This window comes from Palaemon carinicauda, chromosome 22 (genome assembly GCF_036898095.1).
Source record: "Palaemon carinicauda isolate YSFRI2023 chromosome 22, ASM3689809v2, whole genome shotgun sequence".
NCBI classification, from domain to species: Eukaryota; Metazoa; Arthropoda; class Malacostraca; order Decapoda; family Palaemonidae; genus Palaemon; species Palaemon carinicauda.
This window is the reverse complement of record NC_090746.1, coordinates 14,463,415-14,483,414: the sequence shown is the minus strand read 5'-3', so window position 1 is coordinate 14,483,414 and position 20,000 is coordinate 14,463,415. Positions and strand designations below refer to the sequence as shown.

At 40.0% G+C, this 20,000-nt stretch overlaps 1 protein-coding gene across 1 annotated transcript in view; it reads right to left on the bottom strand.

Annotated features, from left to right (window-relative positions):
* LOC137616769 (adhesion G protein-coupled receptor E2-like) overlaps positions 1-17,625 on the bottom strand; it is a 47,184-nt gene extending 29,559 nt beyond the window's left edge. Inside the window, exon 1 of the mRNA XM_068346768.1 lies at positions 17,534-17,625. Coding sequence (XP_068202869.1) covers positions 17,534-17,625 — 92 coding nt within the window. The remainder of the gene's footprint in view (positions 1-17,533) is intronic.
* Positions 17,626-20,000: the final 2,375 nt, after the last annotated feature.

Below are 20,000 nucleotides of genomic sequence, written 5' to 3'. Positions count from 1 at the left end.
TATTTATTCCCGGTCGACTAGACCTAGAGACCTAAGATGTTACCGTTATACATCTTTTCAACTAACTATAAACTATGTTAGAGCTTCCTGCCCCCTACAGGGAAGAGTCCTACTAGACTCTGGAAAGTCTCGAAGAGTACATATATCTATGTATGAATACCAGGCAAGCTAATATAGTGGTCTCGCCCTATATTAAGTAAAGCATAGTTTGTATAGAACCACTGCGTCAATATATTGACCAGTCATCCGCACAATACTTGTATTGGACAAAGGTTTATATCCGCATAGGAAGAAACTAATAAAACCGCCCTCGTCCCTTTATGGGACGGAGTCCTCCCATTAGGGGACTTACATAAACCAATGCAACATAGCTTGCAAAACAGAACAATTCTATCAGAATTATCCCAGATAAGATACATAGAATTAAAATGCTCAATTATACCAATAAATTGACACAGGTGAAAGAGACGCAAGGTTCTCAAGAACAAGTTTATTGACAGATAATAAACAGACAGGTTAACAACAAATATATATATTTATATAAAAGAGGGTAACCCAAAACTTTAAGCATAAGTATGATAGTAAACAGAACTTGTTTATCTGAAAGAAAAACCATTAAACACCACTTTAATGAGATACCAAGGTATCAAGTCATAAAAAATCTGTATTACAAATCAATCACATTAGCGTTAGAAACGCTTGGCACACATGTCTGAACTTATGCAAGGTTCACCTTTGAAGGAAGGAACAGTCTATATGGGCACTTGGTGCCCTCATTTAGTTTGTAGTACAGTATGTACCTACACACTCACCCTGGACTTAATCGTCCCAATTAAGACCACTGTTCCTCGCAGAGTTAAACAGTAGGGTTAACTACACGACCCACTGCTACCACAGATCTCTTAAGTTCCTCTACTTGCTTCGCATAGTGGCGAAAGAACACCCTGGAAGACTTCCAGCCCGTGTATGAACGGAGATGTTCAAAATCCATACAATTAAAGAAATTTAGGGATGAGGCAACTTTCCTCGGATCGTGACCTGCGGGTGTACTGTCAGGATCCGCTCTGCGAATAAAATATGTCATTTTCGCTCTGAGTTGATTCAGAGATAAATTTGAGCCTGATGTTTCTCCCCTGAATAGTTGACTACCCTTGAAGTCTGAAGTTCTACGAAGATAGACCTTTAGGCATTCTACTGGACATAGAGATGCATCTTCTTTCAGAGGACAGATTCTCCAGGGACCCCACCTATTGGTGGGTAACTCATTCTTGGCGAGAAACGTAGGATCCGGAAACAGGTTCAGCTCCCCCCCATCCAGGAACTGAACACGACCTGCCTCTCTCGAGAGGGCTACGATCTCACTAACCCTGGCCCCGGACGCGAGTGCAAATAGGAAAATAACTTTTTGCGTCAAATCCTTTAACGCACATTCTTCATTGCTCAACAAGGAGGCGAAATGAAGAACTTTGTCTAAAGACCATGAGATGGGCTTTGGAGGTGCTGAAGGTCTGAGCCTAGCGCAGGCTTTCGGAACTTTATTAAAGATCTCGTTACCTAGGTCGATCTGGAAGGCAAATAAAATGGGTCTCATCAAAGCCGATTTACACACTGAAATCGTGTTAGCTGCCAATCCTTGGCCATGGAGGTGGATGAAGAAAGATAAGCAGAAATCTGTTGAGATCTCCTGCGGATTCTTTGCCTTTACAAAGGCCACCCATTTTCTCCAAGATGACTCATATTGCCTTCTAGTCGATTTGCACTTGTATTCCTCTAGGAAGTCTATGCTGGCTTTCGAAATCCCGAAGCGCTTTCTCACCGCTAGGGCGAGAAAATCATGAGCTGCAGGGTCTGGGTTTTCTGTAATGAAGCGCAGACAGTCGACTTCTGGACTCGCTGGGTCAGAACTGGATGTGGTAGCGGCACGAACTTCATCTGTAGTTCCAACGCCAAGGGGAACCACATGCTGTTCGCCCACTTGTGGGCCACTATTGCCGCTACCCCCTTGAAGGATCTCAGTTTGTTGAGGACCCTCAACAGAAGGTTGTGAGGAGGGAACAGATAAATCCTGGACCATCTGTTCCAGTCGAGGGACATTGCGTCCACTGCTTCCGCTAAGGGGTCCTCGTACGGGGACACGTACAGGGGCAACTTCTTGTTGTCTTTCGTCGCAAAGAGGTCTATTTGCAGTTCTGGGACTTGATTCAGAATGAAGGAAAATGATCCTGCGTCTAAGGACCATTCCGACTCTATCGGTGTGAACCTGGATAGAGCGTCCGCTGTCACATTGCGGACTCCTTGAAGGTGAACTGCCGACAGGTACCACTTCTTCTTTTCCGCCAATCGGAAAATGGCTAACATCACTTGGTTGAGAGGTGGTGACCTCGACCCTTGTCGATTCAAGCATCTCACAACCACCTCGCTGTCTGTCACCAATCTTATGTGGATCGAGTGACGCGGGGAGACTTTCTTTAAGGTAAGGAGCACTGCCATAGCTTCTAGAAAGTTTATATGAAAGGTCCTGAATAGCTTGGACCAAGTCCCCTGGACTTTTTTCCGATGAGAGTGACCTCCCCATCCCTCCTTTGAGGCGTCTGAGTGAATCGTCAACGACGGGGGAGGTGGCTGAAGAAGAACAGACTTCTTTAGATGTCTGGCTTGGGACCAAGGTCTGAGAAGAGTACGTAGCCGAGGCGGCACTGGTCTTCTCAGGTCTCTTCGCGCGTTTGATGCATACCTTCTCCAAACTCCGGTTGCATCCTTTAGCTGTGCTCTTAGCACTGGGTCTGTCACTGAAGCAAACTGGAGAGAGCCTAGTACCCTCTCCTGTTCGCGTCTTGATATCCTTTCGGAATCTAGAAGTCTCTTGACAGAGCCCGCTATCTCCTTCCTTTTCTTCATTGGGATGGAGAAACTGTGTGACAAAAGGTCCCAGTGGATTCCCAGCCACTGGAACTTTTGGGATGGAGAAAGTCGAGACTTTTTCTTGTTGATCTTGAAGCCTAGGTACTCTAGGAACTGGATCACCTGACTGGAAGCTTGCAAGCATTCGGTCTCGGATGCTGCCCACACCAGCCAGTCGTCCAGGTAGGCTACTACCTGAATTCCCTTTAGGCGTAATTGTTTGAGAGCTGCGCTCGCAAGCTTCGTGAAAATCCTTGGGGCTATGTTTAGCCCGAATGGCATGGCTCTGAAGGCGTACAGTTTCCGTTGTAGCCTGAACCCTAGGTAGGGGGAGAGTCGACGGCTGATTGGAATGTGCCAATAGGCGTCTGACAAGTCTATAGAGACTGAGTATGCCCTCTTGGGCAGTAAGGTCCTTATGTGTTGCAGTGTTAGCATCTTGAATTTGCAATTCACTATGAACTTGTTGAGTGGTGACAAGTCCAGAATGACTCTGAGCTTTTCCGAGTCTTTCTTGGGAACACAAAACAGCCTCCCTTGGAATTTGATGGACTTCACCTTTCGGATCACATTTTTCTCCAACAGTTCTTGAACGTACTCCTCCAAAATGGGGGTGGAGTGTTGGAAAAACCGAAGGCATGGGGGTGGAGTGCTGTACCAGCTCCAACCCAGTCCATTCTTGAGTAGGCTTTGGGCCCAGGGATCGAAGGTCCAGCGATCCCAAAATTTCATCAGTCTCCCTCCTACCGGTATCATTTCACTTGGACTGCCGTCCTGAGGTCTTGCCTCCCTGACCACGACCACCTCTGAATCCCCTTCCCCTTGAGGGGCGCCTAGACGAGCCTCTGGCTGCTCCTCTAGGTTTTGCACGAAAGGAAGAAGACTGTCCTTCGAACGTTGGGGCGAATGTGGTTGACTGACCTGGCACCGCCTGGGGTACCCACTGAAAGGCAGTCGGGGTTTGTGCCACCATCTGGGGCACTGGAGGCAAAGGCAATTGCAGTTGCTGTTGCTGTCTATAAGGCTTGGCTGGCCGAGATGGTAGCCTAGTCTTCATATTCTTCCTCTTTGGTTGAGGACCCTCATCCGGGGAAGATTTTCTTTTGATAGCCAGGCCCCACTTCTGGAGAAGATTTCTATTCTCCACGGCGGCCTTATCAACAACCTCTTTGACCACATCGGTAGGGAAAAGGTCTTTTCCCCAAATGTTGGAGGAGATTAACTTCCTTGGCTCGTGTCTCACCGAAGCCCCGGTGAACACGAACTCCCTGCAAGCTCTCCTTGCCTTGACGAAGCTATAAAGGTCCTTCGTCACTGTGGCTAAGTGAGACTTAGCCACTAACATGAACATTTCATGGACCTTGGGGTCACTTGCCATCGTCTCGAGAGTAGTCTGATGAGACATTGAGGCAGCCAGTCTTTCTTTTGTCTCGAACTCTCTTCGTAAAAGAGATTCGGACAGCTTGGGGAGGTCCTCGCCGAATTGCCGTCCGGCAATATCAGCCTCCAACTTTCCCACTGAGAATGTCAGATGGACATCCTTCCAGTCTTTGTGGTCCATAGGTAGAGCCAGCGACAAGGGTTTACACTCCTCCAGGGAGGGGCAAGGCTTGCCGGCCTCGACTGCCTTTAGGACAGCCGCAAACCCTTTCTGTAAAAAGGGGAAGGCTCTATCAGGAGAGGACACAAACGAAGGGAGCTTCTTGCTCAATGCAGCTACCTTCGAATTCGAGAAGCCCCTCTCTTTCATCGAGGATGAAAGTAGGGCTTGAGCCTTAGCGTGGTCCATAACAATGACCTCCTTCGGCTCTGTCTCCTCCCTTGAAGCTGGTTCTTTTCTCAGCCGGACATAGCAGTCCGGATATGATGCCTTGCTGGGCCAGAATTCTACCTCCTCTAGGGGAACTGAACCCAGCTTATCCGAAATGACGATCTTTCCAGTCGTCATCGGCATGTGCTCAGCATACCTCCATGGGTTAGCATCTGAGCATATGGGAAGGTCTTTCACATTGAGCCTTTTCCGGGGCCCATGTGATTCTGCCAGGGACTGCATACGCAGTTCCATTGCAGCCGCCTTCTCCTGATTCTCCTTCTGCATTTGTTGGATCATTCCAACAATCGAAGAGAGGGCCTGTCCCAGTTCTACTGGGAGGCCAGCCGATGTTGAGGGGATAGGCTCCGGCATCTGAACCGGAGTAGCCGACACCTCGTCGACCTCATCCTCTACGACATCCGGGGTTTGAACTTGATCCTGACCTTCTGCCAGGAGGTCTTCTTCCAAACGATCGTCCAGGTCAGACATCCTGTCACACAACTGGATGTCTTGCATCGCATCTGCGACTTCCTCGTCCACCTGGACTTGATCTTGAAGGATCTCCTCTTGAGGCTGGGGAATCACTGCCTCAGCTGATGCCTGGGGAAAAAGATACGCCCTCATCTTCTCACTTGGAAGATAAGGGCCAGAGGTGTTCTTCTTGAAGCCCCTTACCCAAGTACGAAGCTTTTCCCTAGCTATATCCCTTGATTCCGCCGTTCTAGGGGAATCAAAAGCCTCAGTAATCAGGTTAGTGCATACAGTACATACCTGAGGGTCCCAATACTGGAGATCATCCTTGGAGACAGCGCATGCTGCGTGTCTCCTACAACACTCATGTCCGCAGAGGTTCTTGCTGCGGACATTGCAGAAAACATTTCCGCACTTCGGAGGGTCCTCCTGTAAAGAGAAGAAATTTCCATGAGTATCAAGTGAACTATGTATCACTGGATATGCATAGTATAGCATAACAATTCATAAATGAAAGACACACACTTGTGTTTCCTTCACAACCCATTGTTGCAGCCTTCCAGATAATAAAATCAAAAATGGTTTATCTCTACTAGAGTAACCAATGCAAGGTTTCCAGAGGAAACAGGTGGAGCTCACACCTAGGCAATGATTTTAAAAATCCTGGATAATAGACGGGGAAGAACTCTGCTTCCTGTCTGAGGGCAACAGCAAAGGGCTGTGTAAGAAAACACAATAGTGTTAGAAGATATAGTGCTGTACCTAAACTTTTACTATAGTTTTCTTCTTACTGTATATGCTATACAGAAGAATACTAGTACAGTATAGGAGGATGTGTGCCGGCCTGCCTTTGCCGGCCGGCACACACCACAATTAGCTTTAAAGTATACTACTTAACAGCTATAGGGCGGCAGCCCTCTGGTTCAAATGCCTGTGCCGGCGGCAGCAGCTGCCGGCCAGCAACAGCCAGTGTTGGCCGGCAATGATTGCCGGCCAGCAACTACACAAGGTAGTACCCAGCTGCCGGCCACACTCTTGGTGACCGGCAGACAAGGACTGACATAAGCCGGCCGGCAAAGGTACAAGACCGATGCCAGCCGGCAGCAAAAGAACCAGAAGACTACACCTGCCCGGCTGCCGGCCTCATAGGCCGGCAGCCGGCCTCATAGGCCGGCTGCCGGGACAGGTACAGCACTAGAAGAAAATAGAATGGATGCCGGGATAAGAGTGTACACAACCCCCCAAGCCCGGCAACCGAAAGAGTGCATATAAGGAAGGGGAGAAACTTAATTCAGGCTTCCTTGACCAATGCCGTCCGGCTCTGCCGGCAGGCATGGATGAGGGACCAAGAGAGGTCCGGGCAGCACTCGAAAACATAAGACCCTTGCCGTCCAGCGTCTCTGCCGGCCGGCAATGGGCTTAGTCAATCCATATCCCAACCTATACTAGGTCCAGAAGTAGAATGACATATGGTACAGTAATACCCCTGCCGGCCAGCTCTGCCGGCCGGCAAGGTACAGTACAGTAATGGCTAGGCCATTACGGAGATAGAGGGGGAAGGGACAAGAGGGTCCTGCCAACCTTGCTTTAGTGACAGATCACCCGCAGCCAAGAACTCTGTCTTAGCCTAAGGGAGATCTAAGGGAAAGGGCCAGCGCAGTAGTATAATACCTGCCAGCTTCCAGAGCACCAAAGCAAGGAAGGCGTTGCAACTCCCAAGGGAAGATTTATCCTCCCCGAGAACAGCAACAGGACTTAGTCTGGTCGATCACACAAGAAGGAATCATAACTACAGAAACCTTCGACAGTGACCTAAGGGAGCTCAGCTCCCTTTGTAAGTGTTAGGTCAGCGAGGGAGACTCTGCCCCAAGCCAAACAACACGGACTCAGACTAAAAACTCTGTTGTTCTGTCCCTCTTTGAACCAGACTCTGCTGGAACAGGAAGGTACAGTAACACCCTAGTATAGTTTTATCGAAAATAAATTCGGAAAAAACCACTTAGGGATAAGCCCAAGGCTTAAACAGAGGGAAAGGGATTGCATACCTTCTCCGAAGAAAAGAAAGCAACCGGGGAGTATAATAAAGTATACTAAGGCTCCATAAGCAATTAGCCTAGGCACCAAGAGAATCGATTACCTAATTCACCGAAACTCTCACGTATACAATCTTGGAAATATTCCACACAGTCTAAAATGTATAAAATATAGCCTAAAGCTTCAATAAAATTTTAATTACACTCGGAAAAACCATAATCATGCATTAAGTAATAGGACCAAACGACTAGGCTACATGGCCTAGCGTAGGCCAGAATGGCGAATACTTCGCCAAATAATACTAAGCACGAAAGGAAATCCTATGTAAAGCTAAATAGCTAAATTTTATTAAGCAAAACAACCAGGAATGTCACTCTGACTAACTAATTTATACCTAGCGAGTGACAGTGTCCAGGACACCTCTGGTAGGCTACGGCTCTTGTATCAAAGATTAATCCTATTAATCACTCAAAATTTTACCAAGAGCCTACATTTATACATAACAGACACTATACTCAACTTATTCGAGGTCAACGAAGACGAAGAAGCCATGAAAAGCTGAATAAATCCAAGATTTGCGAGAAAAACAGGAAAAAACACCGAGTTGTTAAGCTACGCAAAAAGGAATACAGATGGCGCCAGGATTGGCGCCAGGCACGCATACGAATCGGGGGATAGGGAAGCCTTGGGAGCGGCTCCCCTTTTTCTTTCCCGAATTCGTATCTCGTCAATCTCCCTCCTACGAGACGAATCTCTGTTCAGGTCGTAGATTGCCATGTGACGTGTCTAGAATACGTCCTCTGATATGTCGCGATATCCCTTTCACGAGGGATACTCGCTCCAGGAGTTAGAATTCTGGTACCTTAAGGTAAATTCTCTGGGAATATCGCCGTAGTTGTAATATACCCTAGGAAGCTACCCTATGGGAACTTCCATCAGGACGACATGGCTTGAGCCCAAAAATATATATATATAGAGAGAGAGAGAGAGAGAGAGAGAGAGAGAGAGAGAGAGAGAGAGAGAGATACTCTATGTATGTATGTATGTATATATATATATATATATATATATATATATATATATATATATATATATATATATATATATATATATATATATATATATATATATATAGAGAGAGAGAGAGAGAGAGAGAGAGAGAGAGAGAGAGAGAGAGAGAGAGAGAGAGAGATACTCTATGTATATATATATATATATGTATATATATATATATATATATATATATATATATATATATATATATAAATATACAGTATATATACATATATGCATATATCTTTAGCCGTTAATAGTCCTTTGAAGGACAAATATTTCCTTCCACACCCGTCTTTTTACGTTCTTTCTATCCCAGTCTATATAAGCAAGTTTTTTTTAGCCCGTGAATCCATTGTTTTCTCTTCCTTGAACTTCTTCGTTTGTAATCTCTAGGAACCCAATTTTGTTATTCATTTTGTCCCTCTATTTTCTGTTATTTTCATTATATGTCCTGTCCATGTCCACTTCTATTTATGGCATGTTAGAATTTCTTCTACTTTAGTTTGCTCTTGCATCCATGTTGGGAATTCCTTTTTTTTGTCGCTTAGCGTCAATCCTATCATTATTCTATCCATAGCCCTTTGAATTGTAACTAGCTTATGTACTACGGTTTTATTAAGGCTCCAGGTTTCTAATGTATAAATTATTACTGGTGGGACCGCCTTTATTAAGTACTTTTCTTTTTAGAGGAAGTAGCATTTTAATTTTCATAATCTCATCTTGTTTACCAAAAGCTCTTCATCCTATGCTTATTATTTTTTTCAATTTCAGTCTCAGATCCTACGAAAACACTTATTGTCTGTCCTTTGTAAGAATATTCGTATAAAAATCTCTAAAAGTTCGTTCATAACCCTTATTTGTTCTCTCTGTATTTTCATTTAACATTATCTTAGTTTTACCCATATTCATTTCCATTTCTTCCTTTATGCTTTCTCTATTTAAATCTTCTATCATCTTTTGAAATTCCTCCCATGGTTTTCTAAATAGATCTGTTATCGACAAATATTAAGGTGTTAAGTTATTCCCGTCAAAGCTAATTCCTACATTTTCCCAACCTAATTTCATAAGATTCTTCTGGGTACGCTGCGGGTGATTTAGGAGAGATGTTGTCTCCCTGTCTAACTCCCTTCTGAATCCGAATTTTCTTACTATATTTATATAGTTTTACCTGTGCATATATCTTCAAGTGTTCTAACTTAAGATTTATCTATTCCTTGCTTTTGAAGGACTTTCAATACCACTGAAGGTTTGACATAATCGAAAGTTTTTTCTTAGTCTTTAAATGCCATAAATGCTGTTTTGTCATACTCTGTTGATTTCTACATTAGCTTGTTAATTACATGGATACTGGTCAATTGTTGAATACCCGCTTCTATGACCTGCCTGGTCTCTTTGTTGATTAAATTCTAGCTGTCTTTTTATTCGGCCTAGTATGAAGTTAGTGAACTTATCAGGCAGTAATTTTTCAAATGTTTTTGTTTCCCTTTTTGTGAATTAATATAATGATGAAGTTTTCCAAGCTGTAGGTATAAAGCACTCTTGCAGACATTTTGTGTAATGTTCAGCGAGTTTTACTATATGATATCTCTCCCAACTATTGTTGAACAAGTTGTAAGGCCATATTTTCCTGTGTTGCATCTCTCTATGGTTTTTTTTAGCTTACTTATTTCTATTGGGAGTTATTTCTTAAATCACTATTTTGGAGTATTTTATAGAAATTCTCGGCATTTTTTATTATTCAGTCTCTTTTGTTGATAATATTTCCAATTTCATCCTATAAAGCGAATACCTGTTGATGACCTGCTCTAAGTTTTCTTTCCATTAACTTGATGCTTCATCTTTTCTTTAGTGTTTCCTCAATTTTAATCAATTTTATGTATTGTTTATTATTTTGGATAATTCTGATAATTCTATTTATCTCTCCTCGATTTTACTCTTGTTTCCAATCTTTTCCTTATCAGATTTTTTGGTATTTTCTGAGTGTTCATTGATCTTATTCAGGAACGTTTCCACATATCTCTTGGTGATTCTAATACAAATTTAGTTATATTACTATTCTTTTCTTCTCTACTTGCTTCCATTTCATCACGTACCTAGGAGTACCTAGTTTGTATTGCTAAACTAAACTCATCAGACATTTTTCATATTATAGAAATATTTATTTTCTTTCGTAAAATTATTTTTCTCTTCCTTTTCCTTATATCTAGATTAATTTCATTTCTGATCAGTTTATTGGTGCTTGACATTAACTTGTTTAACACTGTTATATCTTTAACTAAGTTAATATGCATGTGTGTGTGTGTATATATATATATATATATATATATATATATATGTATAAATAAACATATATATATATACACATATATACATATATATATATATATATATATATATATATATGTATATATATATGTATGTATGTATGTATGTATGTATATCAGGTCCAGTATTCTAGGATTGTATCTTTTAATACATTGATAGAAAATAATTATTTCCGATTTAATACTCTAGTCAATTTCAACCACTTCCTCTCTTCCCTTTTACAATGTATGTATCAACGCCATGTGTATATATCAGTATCATTACAGTTTCTTATGTTTTTTTATGATCTGATGGTGTGCATAATTATATTGCTAAAGTAAACGGATTTGTTTAATTTGCTGATTTTATTGTAACTATTATATTTTGGAAGGAGTAAGATCAATTATCAGAAAACTCTGATAAAGCCGCTTTACCAGTTAGCTTTTGTTCTGTTCAGTATCTGGAACAAAACTCCTATCTATTGAAAGAAGAAATTTGAATGCATTTACAATGAGATTTTGTTGCTATCATTTCTATTCAATATCACGTATTATTGAAAATTGATATGATTAACAGTTCTACAAGGCATGATAACTATAATTGTTAAATGATTTTGCCGGTTCTAAATGTAACATATGTTTTTAAAAATACATGAGATTTTAATTTGCTAAGTAACTAGAAAGGTGTAGTACATAGGATGAAGTAAAATGAAAATAAAAAAAGATTAAAAAGTTAAAATCAAATAAATGAAAAATAAGTCTTTTCTCCCGAGAAATTTCTAATATGAAGAAATTAAAAGTGTCATGAAATGAAGCGTTGATTTTGCGAAAATCTTCAAACTTTAATAAAACCGAAACTAAATAATCATCGTCTTCGATTCAATAGCTGCCACAAAAGAATGTAGTAAAATGTGGAAGATTGAAATCAGCCTCTCTCTCTCTCTCTCTCTCTCTCTCTCTCTCTCTCTCTCTCTCTCTCTCTCTCTCTCTCTCTCTCTCTCTCTCTCTTTTAAGGGGTAAATGTTTGATATATGAGCTGGAGATAAAGAGATTGTGTTTCTGATATGAACCAAGTTGGGAGAAGTGAAGAGACTAACTACAATTCGATGAGGCGAGAGTTACTGTAGGCTGAACATTGAATGGAAGGATGCAGGCACTCAAATAATTACAGATGTGACTCTGAGGTAGTAAACTGATCAGGTTTCCCGGGTATGTATAGTCCTGTACTATAAGTAATTGTAGGGATTACGGCTGAAAATTTTTATATATATTATTAGGATGCTGTTTCAAAAACATGAAAAAATAGTACTGAAATAGCTTAAAATAGCGTCCCCTTCCGTGTGGTGTCTTATAGCGGCCCCGGGCCCCCAGCTGCTTTGGTCATGTTTTCGGCCGCCCACCCCCAACCCCCTGTTTTGAGAAATTGTGAGATCTGCGCTTGCCTTGGTAAGATCTGTAGGAAAAAATAGGAACACAGAAGCTATAATCAATTTCCCAATCCCAGCAACTAAAAAACAGGCTCCAATAACTAGTTTCTTTAGTTAGAGACGAAGTTGTCTAAAAGCTATCTATAAATTAGAGGCCATAATGATTCAGGAGTCAGTGCTATTGTTACCCGATTTTAGCAATGAATTAAGCGATTGATGTCAGTTACATTGGCTTAGAAAGACTCCTGATCCAAGAAGCGAACGGAACGAGACACCAGTTGCGGATTTTTCCAAGAAGCTGAAAGGAGCTCAGGAAAATGACTCGACTGTTGAGTAGGAATTGTTTATTGTGGTTTTAGCCTTGCAACACTTCGAGAATTTTGTACGTAACAGAACTGTTTTAACTGTGTATACTGATCACAGATCATTAGTTTATTATTTTGGAGAAATCTAAAAATAAGAATAAACGTCGCATGCGTTGGCAAAGTCTATATTATAATCTGAAGATAGTTCAGATAAGGGGAAAGAATGATGCAATAAAAACTTTGGAATGAGACTATCGTTGGATTTAAAGTGTGAAGTGAGCGTGTTTTGCTGGTGCCGAGTTCAAGAGCAATGTATGTAGAATTATTCTTCATTTCAGAGATAAATTTGGTTTTTGTTATTTCGTGCTAACTTTAATGTTAAAGCAACTTGAATAAATAGTAAAATTTTATCTCGTTTTCCAAAGAAGAAATCCAGCTAACGCTTGATGGCAGCACTTCGAAGACGAACCGAGTTTCCAGGATTTTTTTTTTCCGGATTAAAACGTCACCCCATGCCTTGGTTTTGCTATAAGGCGCCACCTTAGTCCAGATTGTACCAGAAAACTTGCTCTAGAATCGTCCATGGCATCACCGAAGTGAGAGTCTTGAAGGAAATCAATTAGGATGAAGAACAAAAAGCAGAGAAGATAATGTCTGGAGATAGGAACGAGATATGAAAGAAAGCATTAATAAAAGATGTCAAGTTGGACAGACTTAGGTTCCGACGTGAGTCGGTCCTCCAGACGTCATACTGTACACCAAGGTCTATGGTTAAAGTCCAACAAACATTATGCTTTGGAAAACCTTAGATGTTCGTGAAATGAAAACATCATTTGAAAACCCAGCAGACAGTGGACGTGAAATTTATGCTTTTGCTGATGCTCCACATCTTGTAAAACTTATTCCGAATAATTATTTAGATCCTGGTTTTACATTAAATGAAAACACGTACATAAACAGTGGTCCAGTGAGAGAACTTTTAAGAAGTGTCATACTGATTTTCATGAAGGAATTGGGGACAAGAACTTTTCAGGAAATGACAAGGAATCCTTATACTTAGAAACTGCTATAAAAGAAGAAGAGGGACTAGAATATTTAGGTGGTTTCATTACAAAGAAGTTTCCATTATACCCGAAATTAGGGTTGAAATAAGTGACTGAGGGCGATGCCTCTTGGATTGGGGTAGTAAGCAAAGGAAGAGGCTGTCTAGTGAAACCAAGCAAAGAATTTATTAGAGAGCTAAAAATCCTGGAGAAAATGTTTAATTATCACCACGGCAAGAAAACCCTGAAACCCGGTAGGGATGCAATTAACTCCCTATCTCCATATATAGAGAGACAAATAACATTGCCTGAGAAGTTTATCTCATTTTGTTCGGTGTCGAACATTTTTCAGGATTAGGGTATTAAATATACCAATAATTTCTCAGAGTAAGGGTGCGAAAAAGAAAAAAAATAAAGAAATAGTTTCACAATCTACTTCCTTTTATATAGTCAACAGCATAAGAAAGTATTACTATGTCCTATATAATTTTTGGTGTATATATTCATATATTCCAATAACAAATATTCAATAGAATATCATCAAATCTATCTTTAAACATGTATTCTGATTTACCCCAATTAAACGCTGATAACAGAGAATTCTAATGTACATTTAGTACCTAGTACAGTAGTCGGATACGTGATGACGTCACGAATTTCCAGCGACATATGGAAACTCAGGTTGTAATCCGATTTAAGCTGCGCTTGCAAAGACCTTGTATTCTATAGGCCTTGCTGTACACATATCTCCAAAACGTTGTTGCCCTGTCCGACGCAGAGACTGGGATGTCCTCCGGTAAAAGACGGACGAAGAGAAGCAGTTTATAGCACTAGTGCGACGTTCTCAATCAAGCCTACAGTCCCCACCGACCGGACCAGCAACATTTCCGCAACAAAAGATAACTCTCCATTTATTATTATTATTATTATTATTATTATTATTATTATTATTATTACTTCTAAGCCTACAACACTAGTTGGAAAAGCAGGATGCTATAAGCCCAGGGGCCCCAACAGGGAAAATAGCCCAGTGAGGAAAGGAAAACTTGAAAAATAGAATACTTTAAGAAGAGTAACATCATTAAAATAAATATCTCCTTTATAAACTATATAAACTTTAACAAAACAAGAGGAAAAGAAATTAGATAGAATAGTTTGCCCGAGTGTACCCTCAAGCAAGAGAACTCTAACCCAAGACAGTGGAAGACCATGGTACAGAGGCTATGGCACTACCCCAAACTAAAGAACAATGGTTTGATTTTAGTGTCCTCCTAGAAGAGCTGCTTACCACAGCTAAAGTCTCTCTTCTACCCTTAGCAAGAAGAAAGTGGCCACTGAACAATTACAGTGCAGTAACCTCATGGGTGAAGAAGAATTATTTAGTAATCTCAGTGTTGTCAGGTGTATGAGAACAGAGGAAAATATGTAAAGAATAGGCCAGAATATTCGGTGAATGTGTAAGCAAATGGATAATGAAAAATAACCAGAGAGAAGGATCTAATGTAGTACTGTCTGGCCAATCAAAAGATCCCATAACTCTCTAGTGGTAGTATCTCAACGGGTGGCTGGTGCCCTGGCCAACCTAACTATTCTACTATTCTACTTCCCAGCCTGTTCCCCTAGCTATCAATATTTTGAACTAATATCAGTTATTGAAGGTAAAGGCACAGCAACATTGATTTTCTTTGTAAATAAGTTTTTGGACATGTGTGTTCTGAGTTATTTGTGTCTCTTTTTATATTAATTTCCCATATTTCAATTAGTGCTGTCAAAACCCTTTTATTTAGAAACTGAAAATACCTGTAACGATACTAAGATTGTAACAATATACACACAATGGAAGTCGCTTTGATCGCAAACATATTCCCCAGAAAACAATAACACGCAATTGCAAATATATTCAATAAATAAATATTTGTAATATCTGCCAAGTCACCCTCATTTCACAAAAGGAATTGAGAGGAATCGAAACATATCGAGTCTATGGAAAAGTAATAATTCTGTTATGGGTGTCTAGGAATAGCTGCAGTCGAAATTGCTTTGAAAATGGCTGGGCCGATATCAGACACTCATTAGATTATTGCGAATTTTAATGGGATCCAGCACGTCATGAACACAGCACTATTAAGAGTGATGGCAGGCAAACTCCTGCATTATCTTCGAACAGAAAGCCTTCCATAATAACTTTTATGATTAATAGTTATAATGAGGAATAAATAATCACTTTAACATACGATTTATCCATCGCGTTTGAAGTTCAGATGTTTCCAACGATTTTCAAGCGGAATTTATATTTCCAATAATATATTTCAAGGCTACAAAGCGATAATATGAAAAAAAGGATGAGGAACGACTAATCTCCATAACGTACAATTTATCCATCGCTTTCTGGAGGTCAACAATTATAAAAGGTTCAAGCGTGATTCCTATTTTAAAATCTATCTTACACGTGTACTAAGCAGAAATATTAAATTGCTTTCACACATTTCTCAGAGAGATTTTATATTTTCACCGAAGACTTGATAACAATTTAGTATGATCGCTTCCCCAAAAAACTCTAAAAGAAACATGCAGTAGTTGAATAAATATCTCAAAGCACAGTTTCTAATTAAATCTATAAGAGAACTCTCCAATTGTTGGCTTTGGTATAGCTTAATACGTTGCTTTCTGTGGTTTCTAATGATTGACGATGGAAACCAAACACCTTGGTTTATATGAAAGCAGGCTCCGTGGAAACACCGACCCCGCCAACGGTCCTAAGAGAGGGATATCAGAAAACATGCATTCTTAACCCTGGGGTCACGACCTCAATTGTTGTCAGCAAGCCATTTTCTTGGGGTCGAGAAGACATGGTAATAATCTATAAGGATTTGGCTGCTAACAGTGGATTAAGAGGATTCAGTAGGATTTACCAAAACCTTTCCCCATTCCTACCTGAGGTGATATACATAACTCTAAAAAGGAAAGGATAGAAAGATCATTCTATTCGAACTGAATCTTAATCTGACGATCAACTGGGCCGGTCGTTCACATGTACATTACATTGCTGTCCCTTGGCCTTTCTCAGAACATTTTGTACAGAGAAGGTTTAATAAGAACGATCATCTCTGTGGAAAGTATTTATTGGGCCTTATCCGTAGATTTAACAAATCTGTATTTTATTCCTGGTCCCAACCATAGTGTTTTGGATATATATATATATATATATATATATATATATATATATATATACATATATATATGCATATATATATAAATATATATGTATATATATACATATACATATAAATATATATGTATATATATATGTATATATATACATATTTATATACATATATATACTGTATATATGTATATATATACAGTATATCTATATATATATATATATATATATATATATATATATATATATTTATATATATATATATATATATATATATATATATATATATATATGTATTATATATACAGTGAAACCTCTACATACAATCTTAATCCATTCCGGGACCTGGTTCGTATGTTAAAACGATTCTATGTTGGAGCGAATATTCCCATAAGAATACACTGCAATTTGTATAATTCGTTCTATAACCCAAAAACCTATGATAACTCCTTATTAGATTACTACACATAATTACACATAACAATAATAAAATTGCATTATATAATAGTGATAGAAAAAAGAATAAGTATAAAGAAATAATAAATAAAAAAGGGGTTTTTATTGTCACTTCACCTTAGAGACAGGCCAACGCAGGTGTAGGCTTTGATACACAGGAGACGGATGGTCGGCGAAGAGGTAGAGATGGTGACTGCGATTACTTACAGTAACTTACTCTAACTTACACTACGTGAACTTTAACCTAACTTGGCTTATTCATGTTTTTATTTTTTATTTTTTTTTTATTTTTTTTATTTTTTATTTTTTATTTTCATCACTTTAACTCAACTCAGTATTAGGTTTCTTTTCTTTACTTTCTTTCTCTTCATCACGATCACAAGAATGCTTCATAGATTTTAAAAAGAAACTATCGAGAGAAAGTTGCTTGGTGCGGCTTTTCAGAATTTTTCTAAAATGGGTTAAGCAGACATCATCGAATTGGAAACTACACGGCAAACCTGAAGTTTCTGTGGGGGATACTTATCAATGAAGTCAACCACGTGTTAATGATGTGCTAACATCTCTTTTATTGCAGCCGATCTTAAGATTTGCTCTACCTCCTCAATGTCACTCGACTCACTCAAGTGCGCTTGGAACTCATCATTCTGCATGGCATGCAGCTACTCGAGTTCCTCGATGGTGAGCTCTTCATGATGCTCCTCGACGAGTTCGGCGAGGTCATCTTCATCGACCTCCAGATCCATCGACTTGCCAAGGTATACAATCTCTTCTACGTCTTCCTCTAAGGTAAGCACAGGTTCAGGCTCGGGGCCAAAACCTTCAAAATCTCTGGGAGGAACAGCATCAGGCCAAAGCTTCTTCCAAGCTGAATTCAGTGTCTGTTGAGTTAGTCCCTCCCAAGCCTGACCTATGATCTTCAAGCAGTGCACAATATTGAAATGGCTCCTCCCAAATTCATGCAAAGTTAAGTTGGTGCTTTGCGTGACATTAAAGCACTGCTTAAATAAGTGCTTGGTGTAGAGCTTCTTAAGATTAGAGATGACTTGCTGGTCCGTGGACTTGAGGATGGGGTTGGTGTTCAGTGGAAGATAAAGCACTCTGATGAACTTGAATTGGTCGATGATATCATCTTCGAGTCCTGGAGGGTGAGCGGGAGCATTATCCAAGCAAAGCAAGCACTTTAAAGGCAAATTCCTCTCCTGAAGGTACTTCTTGACAGCAGGACCAAAAACTTGGTTTACCCATTCAACAAAGAAATGCCTAGTAACTCAAGCCTTAGAATTAGCACAGCAGAAAACATGCAGCATGTCCTTATTGACTCTATGTGCCTTAAAGGCCCTAGGGTTTTTGGAAAGATAAACCAATAACGGCTTTATTTTGCAGTCCCCACTGGCGTTGGCACATAGGGCAAGAGTCAGCCGACCCTTCATAGGCTTATGTCCAGGCATTTTCTTCTCTTCGGGGGTGATGTATGTTCGACTAGGCATCTTTTTCCAAAACAGACTGGTTTCATCACAATTGAAAACTTGCTGCTCTATGTAGCCTTCATTCTCCACGATCTTTTAGAACTTCTTAACAAAATCATTAGCAGCCTTGTGTCCGAACTTGAAGCCTCTCCATGCTGAACAACTGAATGAATCCCGGTCCGTCTCTTAAATTTCTCGAACCAACCGCGAGACGCCTTGAATTCCTCCATCATAGGATTGGTTGAACTCTCCCCCACGTCACCCCCAGAGCCCACCGCCTTCAAGTCACAATAGATAGCGCTGGCCTTCTCACAAATGATCGTTTCAGTGATCGTATCGCCAACAATCTCTTTGTCCTTTATCCATATTAACAAAAGGCGTTCCAGCTCTTCCAGGGTAGGGGTGCGACGTTTTGAAATAATGGTGATCCCCTTCGATGGTTTGACTGCTTTAATGGCTGCCTTCTGCTTGATGATCGTTGAGATCGTAGATATATTCTGGCCATATTGTTTAGCCAGATCACTCACATGCACACCGCGCTCATGTTTTTCTATAATTAGTTGCTTTAATTTAATGAAAGCATTGCCTTCTTCCTTTTCTCACCACTACAAACACCTGTACCGAAACCAAGCATCTTAGGACCCATGATTATATGTAAAATCAAAAATAAAACATGAGAAAAGGAAGATAATAAGCACTGTTAATAACGGACCGAACAGAGGACAACCACATGATGTGCACGAGAACAGAAAACTGACCAACACGATGCTTACTGGGGTCCCTCCAATGTGCTGCCGTCTAATGGCATAAACAAGAAACTAATGACTGACGCTTCGAGAAAATTCTATGCGTATGGTCTACGTCGGATGTTGGAGCATGACTTTGGGTGTCGAGACGAGAATTCGATCGAATTTTACTTCGGATGTTGGAACAATCGTATGCAAAGGCAATCGTATATAGATGTTCCACTGTGTGTGTGTATATATATATATATATATATATATATATATATATATATATATATATATATTGATAGCAACACAAATATTTGTATTTATAGAAAATTCAAAAATCTCATCTTATGAATAAGCGGAGAAGTAAAGAAAAATCTTAGGTTCATTAATTTTGAAGCTGATACATAAAAATATAAGTTCAAATATTCATAGAGAAATAGGTCGCATACATACCTGCATTAAAAAAATAAGCATTTTAGTAACACATCAAACTGAGATATGATAAAACTGAATATCCTTTTAGAGAGGGACGGAGGGGTTGTGGTCGAATTATTAGTATGCCTATGGTAGAGGAACTATAAAAAAAAAAGAATTATTAGTTTCACTCATTTCATTCAGTGAACAAACTACCTTTTTTGGGAGAAAGTGGTTCTTCACATCCGACTTCTATTATCGTTGCCTTCTTTTGAAGAACTTCGTTTTGGCTATTGGGGTAGACCGTAGTCCCGACCGACTGCCATACCTGTCATCTCTTAGAGCCTTAGACCCCGGTAACATTAATCCAATAATTCTTAACTTTGAATTTGCTTTTCATTATTCATACTA